General features: G+C 50.9%; 1 protein-coding gene across 3 annotated transcripts in view; it reads left to right on the forward strand.

Moving 5' to 3' along the window:
* Positions 1–8,998, forward strand: part of Znf598 (zinc finger protein 598) — a 13,283-nt gene extending 4,285 nt beyond the window's left edge. For 2 of the 3 annotated variants that reach the window (XM_031353099.1, XM_031353101.1), the window contains exons 2-12: positions 3,532–3,644; positions 4,022–4,151; positions 4,424–4,635; positions 4,788–5,005; positions 5,539–5,656; positions 5,993–6,177; positions 6,303–6,381; positions 6,480–7,246; positions 7,589–7,772; positions 7,872–8,022; positions 8,100–8,998. In XM_031353099.1, the coding sequence (XP_031208959.1) occupies positions 3,532–3,644; positions 4,022–4,151; positions 4,424–4,635; positions 4,788–5,005; positions 5,539–5,656; positions 5,993–6,177; positions 6,303–6,381; positions 6,480–7,246; positions 7,589–7,772; positions 7,872–8,022; positions 8,100–8,456 (2,514 nt within the window). In that variant the 3' untranslated portion in view covers positions 8,457–8,998. The remainder of the gene's footprint in view (positions 1–3,531; positions 3,645–4,021; positions 4,152–4,423; positions 4,636–4,787; positions 5,006–5,538; positions 5,657–5,992; positions 6,178–6,302; positions 6,382–6,479; positions 7,247–7,588; positions 7,773–7,871; positions 8,023–8,099) is intronic. The other variant, XM_031353100.1, reaches the window with a different exon arrangement.
* Positions 8,999–12,939: the final 3,941 nt, after the last annotated feature.

Genomic DNA, 12,939 nt, shown 5'->3' on the forward strand with positions numbered 1-12,939 from the left:
AAAAAAAAAAAAAAAAAAAAAAAATCTAAAATAAAGGTGTGTGCCATCACATCCAGCTGATTCATTTTTCTTTTATGTGTATGTATGCATGTTCTTCCAGAAGATGATGTTGGATCCCCCTGGAACTGGAGTTGCAGATGGTTGTAAGCCTCTGTGTGGGTGGTATGGACCAAACACAGATTCTCAGGGAGAGAAGGAGGCACTCTTAGCCACGAGCCATTTTTCCAGCCCCCTGTACCCTTTGATGCATGATACTCCACCTGTCTTTTATCTGGTCTTTATTGAGCACATGTTACATGTTGGAGGTGAGGGGTAGCAAGGCCCTGAGACAGACACCAGCTGAGCAAGCTTCCCGCCCCTCAGTCTTCTCCTATACAGTCAATTCAGAAGGATCCCTGCCTGACCTCTGGATTGTGTGGTACCTAGCCCACCCAGGGCTCCCCCGAGTAGCCCAGCCTCACACCCAGATCCGGCCTAAGCTTTTACCTCAGACCGTGACCCCTTTCCTAGGGCTCCTCACTATCTCCTTGTTTTTTGTTCCCTTACAGCCCAGGCAGATTATTTCTCCCACACTTCCATGTTCTTTTGTCCCCTCCTAGCCTCACAGGAATGTTCCCAGAGGAGAGGATCCTGCTGGTACACTCTGGGTACACTGGGGAGCCTCCTGGTCACCCTGCTCTTCCAGCACCTATCCAGGCAGTCAAGATGGGCAGTCCTGCTCTGCCTGCCTGAAGAGAGGCAGCTTTCTGCCTATATCACTCCAGGCCTACAAGCTTCAGACCCAACATACCTAGTCTTTGGCCCTGCACTGCCCATGGTCCCTTTCCTAAGCTTTGTCCTGTACTTCTTTTCCTTCCCCACCCCTCAGCCTGACCCAGGTGTGTATGCAGCCTAGGCCACCTCCATTAGATTGGTGGGCCTAGGTCCTGCTGGCCTCTGTTTCTGCTTGGCAGATCCTCACTCCACTCCCATTCAGACTTGGCTTAGTGGCCCCTTGACCAGTGACCTCTGCCCTGCAGTCAGATGATCGTGTTTCTTGGTTCTTAGCATCCGTGGCATAAGGTAAAGCAGGTTTGCTTCTCCCGAACGCTCATCCCATTCCTCTGCTCACCAGCCAGGCTTTATAAGGAACTCTTGTTTAGCTTCTGGTCTTATTCCTTACAGGATGTGTGCTGTCTCCCTGACCCTTCTCTGGGCACAGCTGCTCTTAATCTAAGGCTGTTTTCAGCGATGTTTTATGGGTGAACAACAAGCCTGCATGTTTAGGGCATGGATCATAAGACAAGAGGTGGCAAGAAGAACTCCCTACTCAGTATGCCCTGGCACTGGCAGCCCACCAAGGTGTTCAGAGGTAGATGAACCTCTTCCGTGATAGCCCAAGATGCCACACAGTAGATCCAAGTGCACAGCTGAGAGGTCCCTGGAGCTAGTGGCAGTGACGGGGGCGTCCCTGGCACAGCTTCCTCTAGGGAAGGAAGTTGATCCTCCGCTACGTCTGTTGGGCTTAGATGCTTTTTGGCAGCTTGAGGGAGTTTCCTCAGACTGCTCTTATGCCTGCCTTGGGGAGCTAAGTCGGGTATGGCTGTGTCTGGTGCTGTGTGGCTGGCCTTGGGGGAGCAGTTGGGTCTGGCTGTGTCTGGTGCTGTGTGGCCACCCTGTAGTTTGCTTGTGCTCAGGACTTTTCAGGCTCTGTGTCCTGTTGGCACTCTGCAGGGTTCATGCCCCTGAGTTCCTTGTGGATCTAGACTGGAGAGGAAACCTTGGGGATGGCTGGAAAGCATAGCCAGGTGTGAGCCTACCCCCAAGTCTTGGCAAGGAAACCAGCATGGAGCTCGGGGCATCCTGGCCATACTTGGGACCAAAAAAAGGTTTCCTGGGAACAAGAAAGCTGCCCCGTGGAGGGGCAGTACAACCCATGGAAAGAACCCCCACTGGGAACCTTCATTGGTTTGCCTTTTGGGAGGGCACCAGTAGCCTGGTGTGGTAGTACATGCCTGTAATTTGGACACTCTGGAAGCAGGGGCAGGATTTCTGCTTTTTTGGTTTTTTTAAGACAGGGTTTCTCAATGTAGTCTTGGCTGACCTGGACCCTGTTTACTAGGCTGGCCTCAAACTCACAGAGACTCATCTGCCTGATCTTTTTAAGATCAAAAAAACTAGCCGGGGCCAGGAGGTGGTGGCATACGCCTTTAATCCCAGCACTTAGGTGGGTTTCTGAGCTGAAGGCCAGCCAGGGCTACACAGAGAAACCCTGTTTCGAAAATCCAAAAAAAAAAAAAAAAAAAAAAAAAAAAAAAAAAAATCAAAAAAACTAAATGAAGATATTTGGGGTGTAGTTGTACTTGAGCTAGACAGAGCCCAAGACAGGAAATTGATCTTGCCCAGCCTTACTGGATGGTTTATTAGACGCTGTCGACCTGTTCCCACCCCTAAGAGTACTGCACTTGGATCATGGAGCAGCCTCCTTGGGCTCCTGATAAAGGCCAGTTAGAGGAGCAGATTGTTGGCCGTGGGCCATTTTTAAGTATAATATGTCAAAGTGGAGCTGAACTCTCCCTTGGGTAGGTTATGATTGTGAGTGGGCCCATTCTCCCTGGTCACTCCTGAGCTACCTCAAACTCTTGTAGATTTTGGTTCAAAATGGCCTCCTGGGCTTAAGCCTGACCTAACTGATGACCTTAGGGTAAGCTTCTCTAAGGTAGGGATGTATTGGAAAGGGCTCAGCTGCTCTCCGGACTGAGTAAAGCATGTGATCAGGGCAGGATGTGGGGCAGTGGGGCGAGGGCTTGAGTCAGAGAGATGTGATAGAGTCGCTGTGGAGTTGGCACTGCAAGTCATCACCTGAGGAGAGAAGAGGGAGCTGTGCAGGGTGCCGAGGAAGGTTTGGATGTCCAGATCCTGTCTCAGGGCACTCCGTGTACCCTCTAAGGCTCCTTCTCCAGTGCCTGCAATATGTCTATGGCTCATACCTGTCACCAGGCCCAGGCACCAATCTTGTAGGAGCCCCTTTCTCCTGTGGTGTTATGAAAACATGCTAAGGTGGTTCAGGACAGGGTAGCCAGGTGTTGATGCACCTGACAGGTGCTAGGCACCATTCGCTATTTCTTTAGCTGCTGTCTAGAACGCATGCCCTTTAAACCCACACCACTCTGTGAAAGTTGTTCTACACTGAGCTCCGATGTGCTTCTTTAGGGTGTTGCTGTGGGTGAATACCAGGCCTACAGGAAGCATGACTGCCTCCTGGTGGAAAGCCTGGACATCACATCTGTTCTATACTTTTTTGTTTTTTTGTTTTTTGTTTTTTAAAGATTTATGTATTTTATGCATACGAGTACACGCTGTAGTTATACAGATAGTTGTGAGCCATCATCTGGTTGTTGGGAATTGACTTTTAGGACCTCTGCTCACTTCGGTCAACCCTGCTCTCTCCAGCCCAAAGATTTATTTATTATTATATGTAAGTACATTGTAACTGTCTTCAGACCCACCAGAAGAGGGTGTCAGATCTTGTTCACTACTGTGTCTCTCCAGGTGGTCTTTGGGAAGAAACTCCCTGCCTTTGCCATGATTCCCGTCCATCAGCTCCAACACGAGAAGAAATATGACATCTATTTTGCAGATGGAAAGGTGTTTGCATTGTACAGGTGAGGGGTCTTAGCTGGAGAGGCTGCAGCTGCCTCCCTCAGATCCAGGGCTGGGGGAGTACATGCATGGTGCTGGTGACCTCTGTCCCCTCTCATGTGGTAAGGAGCTCTTGGCTCTCCACTAAGATGGCAGTGGAAATGAGGGGGTGTTTTGCTGTTTTAGCCTTTTGAAGGACAAAATATGCAAACATATTTAACTCAGGGTCTGGAAATCCCAGGAAGGGTATGATTATCTCAGGTCCTCCCCTCATGGCCAAGGGCCAGGACCACAGACTTGTACATACAGTTGTCGTATCCCTGAGTGGGGGCCTGGCATGTGACTCTGCTCTGGACAGCACTTAGAGCCAACCATGTGGGTGGCTGTGGTTTCTCCCCAGGCAGCTGCTGCAGCATGAGTGCCCACGGTGCCCTCACCTGCCACCCTTCAGCCTCTTCGGGGACTTGGAGCAGCACATGCGCAAGCAGCACGAGCTCTTTTGCTGCAAGTTGTGCCTCAAGCACCTCAAGGTGTGCCTGCCCTGGGGGCCCCGAAACCACCAGCCCCACAGAGCCTTGGGCTGCTTAGCCTGGGGACCCAGAAACCGCCAGCCCCCACAGAGCCTTAGGCTGCTGTAAATGGGCATGAGGGGCCTCCAAGTGGCTATAAGGGTCCTCCAGCCTTCGGTGGGCTCTAGGGAAGAGCTGGTACTATCAGGGTCTGCTCATTATCCCTAATGTTCCACTTCGAAGTCAGGAGGTTGGGAGCCCCAACTCTGTGTCCAGCCCCGTGTTCTCTGCAGATCTTCACCTACGAGCGCAAGTGGTACTCACGCAAGGACCTGGCTCGACACCGTATGCAGGGTGACCCTGATGATACATCCCATCGAGGACATCCACTCTGTAAGTTCTGTGACGAGCGCTACCTGGACAATGATGAGCTGCTCAAGCACCTGCGCCGTGACCACTACTTCTGCCACTTCTGTGACTCCGACGGGGCCCAGGACTACTATAGGTAGGCGGGGCTGGGATGCTGTAGGGAGTACTGTAGGTGGGCAGGACCTGGGATGCTGCAGGGAGTGTAGAGGTGACTCTCTCCTAGGACCTTTCTGGGAGTTATCTGGTTGTACAGTAGATGATCTGGCTTCTGCTGACTCTGTCTGCCAGCGATTATGCATACCTGCGTGAGCACTTCCGGGAGAAGCACTTCCTGTGTGAGGAGGGCCGTTGCAGCACAGAGCAGTTCACCCATGCCTTCCGCACTGAGATCGACCTCAAGGCTCATAAGACAGCTTGCCATAGCCGCAGCCGGGCCGAGGCACGCCAGAACCGTCAGATTGACCTTCAGTTTAGCTTTGCACCACGGCACTCACGCCGGAGTGAGGGTGAGCTAGGTGGCCATAGGCTCAGCCAGGCTTAGGTACTGGGGCCTTCTGTGAGTATCTGCTTCCCAGACTTCAGACCTAGGTCCCAGTTAGACTCCCTCTACCCAGCTGAGACACAGGAATCACCCACCTGGCCTGTCGCCTCACCAGTCCTTGCTCCAAGCACCTGAGCTTAGTGATAGTTGGGCGCTCCTTGCCTGCCTGCTCACACCCCTCTCCAGTGCTTCGTATTGTGAGCTCTGGAGTCCTTGGGGTACGTCTGTCTCAGGAGACTACCACTGAAGCCCACATATCCCATCTCTCCAAAGGTGGCTTAGGCCCCTGTCCTTATACCAATTGGGTACTGATTTTTAGAGGTCACAGTGGGTTTGGATTCTGTGGTGTCTGGGCCTATCCTTGTGGATCATAAGCTGCTGGGGGTGGGGAAGCCTCTGTCTTTCAGACAGGAGCGCTAGCCTCAGCATTGTCTGGGCAGCAGTTCTTTTGTCCTGTTGGTTGGCCTGGGACAGTGACAGGCTGTGTACTGACCACAGGCGTCGTCAGTGGTGAGGACTACGAGGAGGTGGACAGATACAACCGCCAGGGCCGAGCCGGCCGGGCCAGCGGGCGTGGAGCCCAGCAGAACCGCCGGGGAAGCTGGAGGTACAAGAGGTGGGAGGATTTACATACCACTGACATTCTCTTGGCACCACCTCCACATGGTGGCAGCTGCCAGCAGTCAAGCTGGGGATAGGCATGAGGTCAGTGGGCTCCAGCCAGAGTTCCTGGGGTCCTGAGGGTGGCAACAGTGTTTGCTCAGCAAGTAGAATGTTCTTTCTTCTGTACCTCTTGCTAGTGAGAGACAACAGAATCTGGGGGGAGGAATGGCCCTGGGAGCAGCACACAGTTGTGCCAGGAAGGACCTGCAAAGCAGGCATGTGCCCAGGCTGCAGACTGAGCTCAGGCACCGCCTATCTGAGGTCTTTCCTCACCTCTACTCCATCCCAGGGAAGAAGAAGACCGAGAAGTGGCAGCTGCTCTCAGGGCCTCTGTGGCTGCTCAACAGCAGGAGACTCAGAGGGTTGAGGACCGGGAGGAGGGCAGCAGGCCCAAGAAAGAGGAAGCAACAGCCAGGGTGCCCGAGGAAACCCGTGGCCACCGGCGTCTGCCCCGGGCTCAGGGTGAAGGCTCAGGTAACCCAGTCCCACCTAATGGTAGCTTTGCCTGGGCTTGGGAAAAGCTGTCCGCTCCTAGTCAGTATGTCACATTCCCCAAGCCTCCCATCATAGCCTTACCTGGACTCATCTTATGTCTGTAGGCTCCAAGGAAGCCTCAGCAAATGGTCCTGTAAACCAAGAAGCCCTCCCAGGCCCAGGCCCCATGGTGGCCCCCTCGAAGTATGCATGGGAACTGGGAAGGGGTATGTGGTAGATGGGTAGATTTGGCCAAGGCCTGGCGATGTGCTTCTAACCAGTTTTTCCCTCCTTGGACCCAGTACCCTCCCACCACCCAACCCCAAGCTCAAGGATGAAGACTTCCCCAGTCTCTGTGCCTCCACCTCCTCCTGCTGTACAGCGGTTGCCCCAGGCTCTGTAGGCTTGGCACTGGCTTACCCTGGTCCTCCCAGGGGCAAGAACACTTTCCAGGAAGAGGACTTCCCTGCCCTGGTTTCCTCTGCACCCAAGCCCAGCAGTGCTCCCTCCAGCCTCATCTCAGCTTGGAATAGCGGTGGCAGCAAGAAAGGGAACCCACCCACCCCAGGGGCCCAGGCTGCAGTTGGTGGCAGCCAGCCTCCCCGGAAGGCAGGAAAGGGGAGCAGGGGTGGCAGGAAGGGTGGCCCAGCCCCAGTGGATGAGGAGGATGGTGGTGGCCTCACTGTGCAGGAGCTGCGGAGTGTGCCCACCACAGTGGCTGTGTCTTCTTTGCTGGCACCAGCTGCCAACCAGAGTTCAGCCAAGGTTGGCAAGAAGAAGAAGGTGGGCTCTGAGAAGCCTGGGGCCACATCATCTCCACTGTTGCCCCCTGATCATACCCCAAAGCCCTCTGGGGCTGAGCAGGTCCTGGAAGACCCTTTGAGCAAAGCTGAAATGCCAGCAAGCGTCATTGTTAATGGACATTCAGAGGGGTCAGCCCTGGCACGGAGTACCCCAAAGGAACCTCCAGGGCTTCCAAGGCCCCTAGGTCCCCTCCCCTGCCCCATACCACAGGAAGACTTTCCAGCGCTCGGAGGTCCTTGTCCACCCAGGATGCCTCCTCCCCCAGGTATGTGTGCCTAATGCCAGTGGGTTCCTTAGGCTTCTGAGACGTGCTGGAGTCGTAGTGTAAGGCTGGAAGCCTGCACGTGGTGGGCATGAGATTCCCAATTAGAGGACACGTCTATGCTGCTGAGTGCAATCTAGATGCAGGTGCTACCTTGAGCTGCCACAGTTAGCTACTTTATGGTACTTTGTACTGCTTAGGGCTCCTCATAGTGGACCCACCAGACAGAGCTCTGGCCCTGAGTCTGCTGTGAGACTAGATGGGAATAGGCCAGCTACTGGGGCTGGACATGCAGAGGAACAGGGCTAGTTGGGCTCACACTGAAGCTCTTCTGTCACCCCGCAGGCTTCAGCACTGTGGTGCTCTTGAAGGGCACTCCACCTCCACCCCCACCCCCACCCGGCCTGGTGCCTCCCATCAGCAAGCCACCCCCTGGCTTCTCTAGTTTCCTGCCCAGCTCCCCCTCATCCCGTGTTCCTAGTCCCACCACCACCACCACCACCACCACCACCACCACCACCATGAAAACGTAAGTGGGGTGGGCTGCCTGACCTTTTGCCATTGGGAGCCAGTGGGAGGGTGCAACCTAAGCCATCCTAAAGACTCAAGCCTTCTCACCTGACCTCAGACCCCGGCTAGCACCTACACCACGAGCCTACTTAGTTCCTGAGAATTTCCGGGAAAGAAACCTACAGCTCATCCAGTCTATCAAGGACTTTCTGCAAAGCGATGAGGCCTGCTTCAGCAAGTTTAAAAGCCATTCAGGAGAGTTCAGACAGGTGAGGTGGGAGCGTGTGGGAGGCTGGCCTCCCTTACCCAGAGTGAAAATGACTGGCTGTGCTTCTCTGGGTGGCAGGGAATGATCTCTGCGGCTCAGTACTACAAGAGCTGCAGAGACCTGCTTGGAGAGAACTTCCAGAAGATCTTCAGTGAGCTGCTGGCGCTCCTGCCAGACACAGCCAAACAGCAGGAGCTGCTGTCTGCACACACTGACTTCTGCAGTCGTGAGAAGCCTCAATCCAGCTCCAAATCTAAGAAGAACAAGAAGAATGTGTGGCAGACCAGCACCCAACAGTTGGGCCTGGACTGCTCTGTGTGCCCCACCTGCCAGCAGGTACTGGCACACGGTGACGTCAGCAGCCACCAGGCACTTCACGCTGCCCGGGACGATGACTTCCCCTCCCTTCAAGCCATTGCCAGGATCATTACGTAGCTGGTGAGGGCAAGAGCTGTCACGCCCTAGCGCCTCCTTTCTCCTCCCTCTTCCCAGCTGCTTGGCAGCTAGGTAGGGCCCTGGGAAGGCTGAAGTTCAGGCCTTCTGGATAGCCAGGCCTGCCAGGTGGATATCAGGAAAGTCTGCCCTGTGCACCATCGCTCATAAGTTCTGTTCCACGCTTGGCTGAGGGTCAATGTTGGTTTGTGATCTTGTGATTTTGGAATGTGCCAGGGGAGGGAAATGTGCTAGGATGCTGGGACCTGAGCTAGATGCCTCAGTGGCCTGAAGAGAGTTCTCCTGAGTCAAGCCTGTAGCCCCAGAGCTGACAGCTTTGGGTCCACTGGTGCTGGAGTCAGATATCAAGTGTGTTGTGTAAACAATTGGCTGTTTCATAGAGAATGTTCCAGATTAAAAACAGACACAAAATTGTGCTACTTGAAGTTCAATCTTTTTACAAGACAAGTCTAAGATCTCAAATTGCCTCTGACATTTTATAAAAGACAGTTTATCTTCAAATAAATTTATTTTGCAGTACTGCACATCACTGGTGTTCTGAGTATATTCTGAGTATCTCTGCCTCTGAGTGTATCAGGAATCCTGGGTACATACTTAATATATGGCATGGTGCAGCATCTGCCCCAATGCAAGGAGGCCTAAAGGACTGACTTAGGAGCAGGGGTCTGTTCACAGGAAGAAGCTGCCTGCCTTAGGTCCCACATGGAACTCTGGCACTGCCTTGCTTTCCCAGAAGAGACCTGGCTATGTGCGACCTAACAATTGAGTACCCGTGAAACTGCCTTTCAAAAATGGGGATTTGGGGCCAGCAAAATGGCTCAGTGGGTAAAGGTACTTGCTACCACTCTTGACAACTTTAGTTTGATCTCTGGAACCCGCACAATGGAGAGAGAGAGAGAGAGAGAGAAAGAGAGAGAGAGAGAGAGAGTAGTGACTCCTACAGGTTGTCCTCACTTTTGTAGACCAGGCTGGCCTTGAACTTAGAAATCCACCTGCCTCTGCCTCCCAAGTGCTGGGATTAAAGGCATGAACCATCACTGCCCGGTGAGTTTTTTGAATTTTTGTTTTCTGTTTGAGACAGGGTCTCTACATAACTCTGATTGTCTTAGAACTTGCTTTGTTGACCAGGTTGGCCTCAAACTAAGAGATCCACCAGCCTTCCTAGTGCTGGGATTAAAGATGTGTCACACTATGCCTAGCCCCAAACATAAAGTTAAAAAAGAAAAAAATTATAATAAAAATTTTAAAAGAAAGGATGGGGTTATAGTATGAGAGACAGAAGGCTTAGAACTCTAGTCTAAAGATGGTTATAGTGCCAGGCAATGGTGGCACACGCCTTTAATCCCAGCACTTGGGAGGCAGAGGCAGGCGGATTTCTGAGTTTGAGGCCAGCCTGGTCTACAGAGAGAGTTCCAGGACAGCCAGGGCTATACAGAGAAACCCTGTCTCGAAAAACCGAAGAAAAAAGGGGGTGGGGGGAGCTGGAGAGATGGCTCAGTGGTTAAGAGCACTGACTACTCTTCCGAAAGTCCTGAGTTCAAATCCCAGCAACCACATGATGGCTCATAACCATCTATAATGAGATCTGATGTTCTCTTCTGAGGTGTTTGAAGTACAGCTACGGTGTACTTACATATAATAAATAAGTAAATCTTTAAAAAAAAAAAAAGATGGTTTTAGGGCTAATTTAAGGATAGCCAGGCTTGCTTTATATATGAGCCCCATCACTAAACAAAAATAAATAAATAAATAAAAACAGGGACAAGAGGAGTGTACCTGCTGGCAAAGACTTAAAGAAGCAGTTGGAGCCCCTGGGACAGATGGTTGTGAGCTGCCATGTTGATGCTGGGAACTGACATGGGTCTTAAAGAGCAGCCAGTGCTCTTATAATTGCTGAATTATCCCTCCAGCCCCCAATTCATTTTTACTTTACATGTACATATATGAATGTTTTGCATGTGTGTGTGTGTGTGGTCCAAGGAAGCCAAAATATTACACTGGATCACTTTGAGCTGGAGGTATGAGTACTGGAACTGGAGTTGTAGCCAGTGTGTGGGTGCTGAAATCAAGCCCCAGTCCTCTACAAGAGCAGCAAATTCTCTTAACTACAAAAACCATCTCTCCAACGCCTTTCCCCAACCTCTTAATGCATGTGTGCACGGGGTTTGGGGTGTGTACATGTAGAGGCTGGAGGGCATCATCGGCTTCATCCTTAGGAATGCCATCTACCTTTTTAAAGAAAGTATCTCTCAGGCTGGAGAGATGGCATAGTAGGTAAGAGCCCTGGTTGTTGAATGAGGGTGACACCAGTGGATATGTCGGAGTGGGTGAAGACCATGCCAGATGGTCAGCCCTGAAACATAAGTAGTAGGATATGGCTGAACAGGTCAGATTTAGGAATATATATGTGTGTACACAATTGTGCACAATAACAGTTAGTGAAAAGAAGAGGCCATGATGTGAGGGAGAGTGGGGAGGAGCATATGGGAGGCTCTGAGGTAGGAAAGGGAAGGGAAGGGAAGGAAGGAAGAAATACAATCTCAAAAACTTTGTTAGAGAGCTGCTGTTGCAGAGGCCCTGTGTTTGGTTCTCCGGGCCCTCATGGTGTCTCACTACTGTCTGTAATTCCAGGGGGTCTGACACCCTCTTCTGGCATCTGTAGGCACCAGACAGACATGCATATGCACGTGGTGCACATACATACATTTGGGCAAACATTCATATACAAAAAAGTAAAATTAAGTCTATAAAAGTTTTCTTATTTATTTATTTATTTATTTTTATTGATTCTCAGTCTTTTGGCTAAGATCAAGTGTATTTATTTATTTTTGGTTTGGTTTTGCTTTTCAAGACAGGGCTTCTCTATGTAGCCTTTGCTATCCTGGAACTGGCTCTGTAGGCTAGGACAGCCTTAAACTGAGAGATCTGCCTGCCTCTGCCTCCTGAACGCTGGAATTAAAGGCGTGCACCATCATTGCTGGGTAAGATAAAAAAAAAAAAAAAAAAAAAAAATTAAGCAGGAAATTATCCTGGTAGGGACAGGACAGTGCCCGAGGCCTGGTGATATCTATATATCTGAAAGAAAGGATCCTTCCTCTCCCAGATGGTGCTGTCAATAAGGCAATCGTTGTTTGAATACAGAGCAGGGTGAATGGAGGCCTAGCTTTCTCCTATCTAAGAACTAATTAGGCCCAACCCTGCTTATCTCAAATACATGAGATAATATGGCTAAGGACAAAGTCTAGCTTTCTTTCAGATTTGTTTGTTTGTTTGTTTGTTTGTTTGTTTGTTTTGTAGACCAGGCTAACCTTTAACTCACAGATCTGCTTCTGCCTCTTGAGTGCTGGGATTAAAGGCATGTGTCACCATGCCCAACCTGTCCAGCTTTCTTAACAGAGGACTGAGGAGGGAGCCCCAGGGAACTGGGAAATGCTACAGAGATCAAATAGAGGTAGGAGCTTATGATGGTGATGAGGCCCAGGCTCATTCCCTGGGTGCCCATATATCCTATAGACTTTGCCATCAATCTGGTCTCAGATTGAACACTAGAGTGTTCACATGGGCCAGGTCTGAACAGCTCCGTAACATCAATAACAGCTGACAACCAGGCGATTGGTGGTACATGCCTTTAATCCCAGGACGTAGGAGGCAAAGGCAAGTGGATTTCTGAGTTCAAGGCCAGCCTGAAACAGAGTGAGTTCCAAGATAGCCAGAGCTACATATAGAAAGCCTGTTTCAAAAAACAAAGAAAACGGAATAAAGGGTATTTATTGAGGCTAAGATATAGCTCAGTATATATAGGATATAGCACCTGCACAAAACCCAGGGTTCAATCTCTAAAACCAATAAAACAGAAATGGTCATTGATGCAAGCCTGTAATCCAAGTAGTTGGGAGTCTGCAGCAAGAGGGTCACTGCGTGTTTGAGGCCAGCCTGGTCTACACATCAAATTCTAAGTCATCCAGGATGCTGAGTCCTTGCTGATCTCAAGACAAATTTTGTGTGATTCCATTTATATAGACATAAACATGATCATAAATCATAAATTAGAGGTTACCATTGGTGTGGTGCTAAACACCACCAATTCTTGGAGAGGCAGGTAGAGCTCTGAGTTTAAAACCAGACTGGTTTACATAGCAAGATCCTGGACAGCTAGGGCTATATGGAGAGACCTTGTCTCAAAAATAGGGTGGAGGCTAGAGAGATGGCTTCATGGTTAGAGTTGATGCTGCTCTTGCAGAAAACTCAGGTTCAGTACCCTGTACCCACAGCAAGCAGCTCACAATGCTTGTAACTCCACTTCCAGGAAGTCCAGAGCTCTCTTCTGGTCTCCACAGACCAGCACAAATGTGGCATACATTCATATAGACACATGCACATTAAAAAAAAAAAAATCCTGCCAGGCAGTGGTGGCACACACCTTTAATCCCAGCACTTAGGAGGCAGAGGCAGGTGGATTTCTGAG

The sequence above is a fragment of the Mastomys coucha genome, unplaced genomic scaffold (genome assembly GCF_008632895.1).
Source record: "Mastomys coucha isolate ucsf_1 unplaced genomic scaffold, UCSF_Mcou_1 pScaffold5, whole genome shotgun sequence".
In the NCBI taxonomy this organism is placed as follows: domain Eukaryota; kingdom Metazoa; phylum Chordata; class Mammalia; order Rodentia; family Muridae; genus Mastomys; species Mastomys coucha.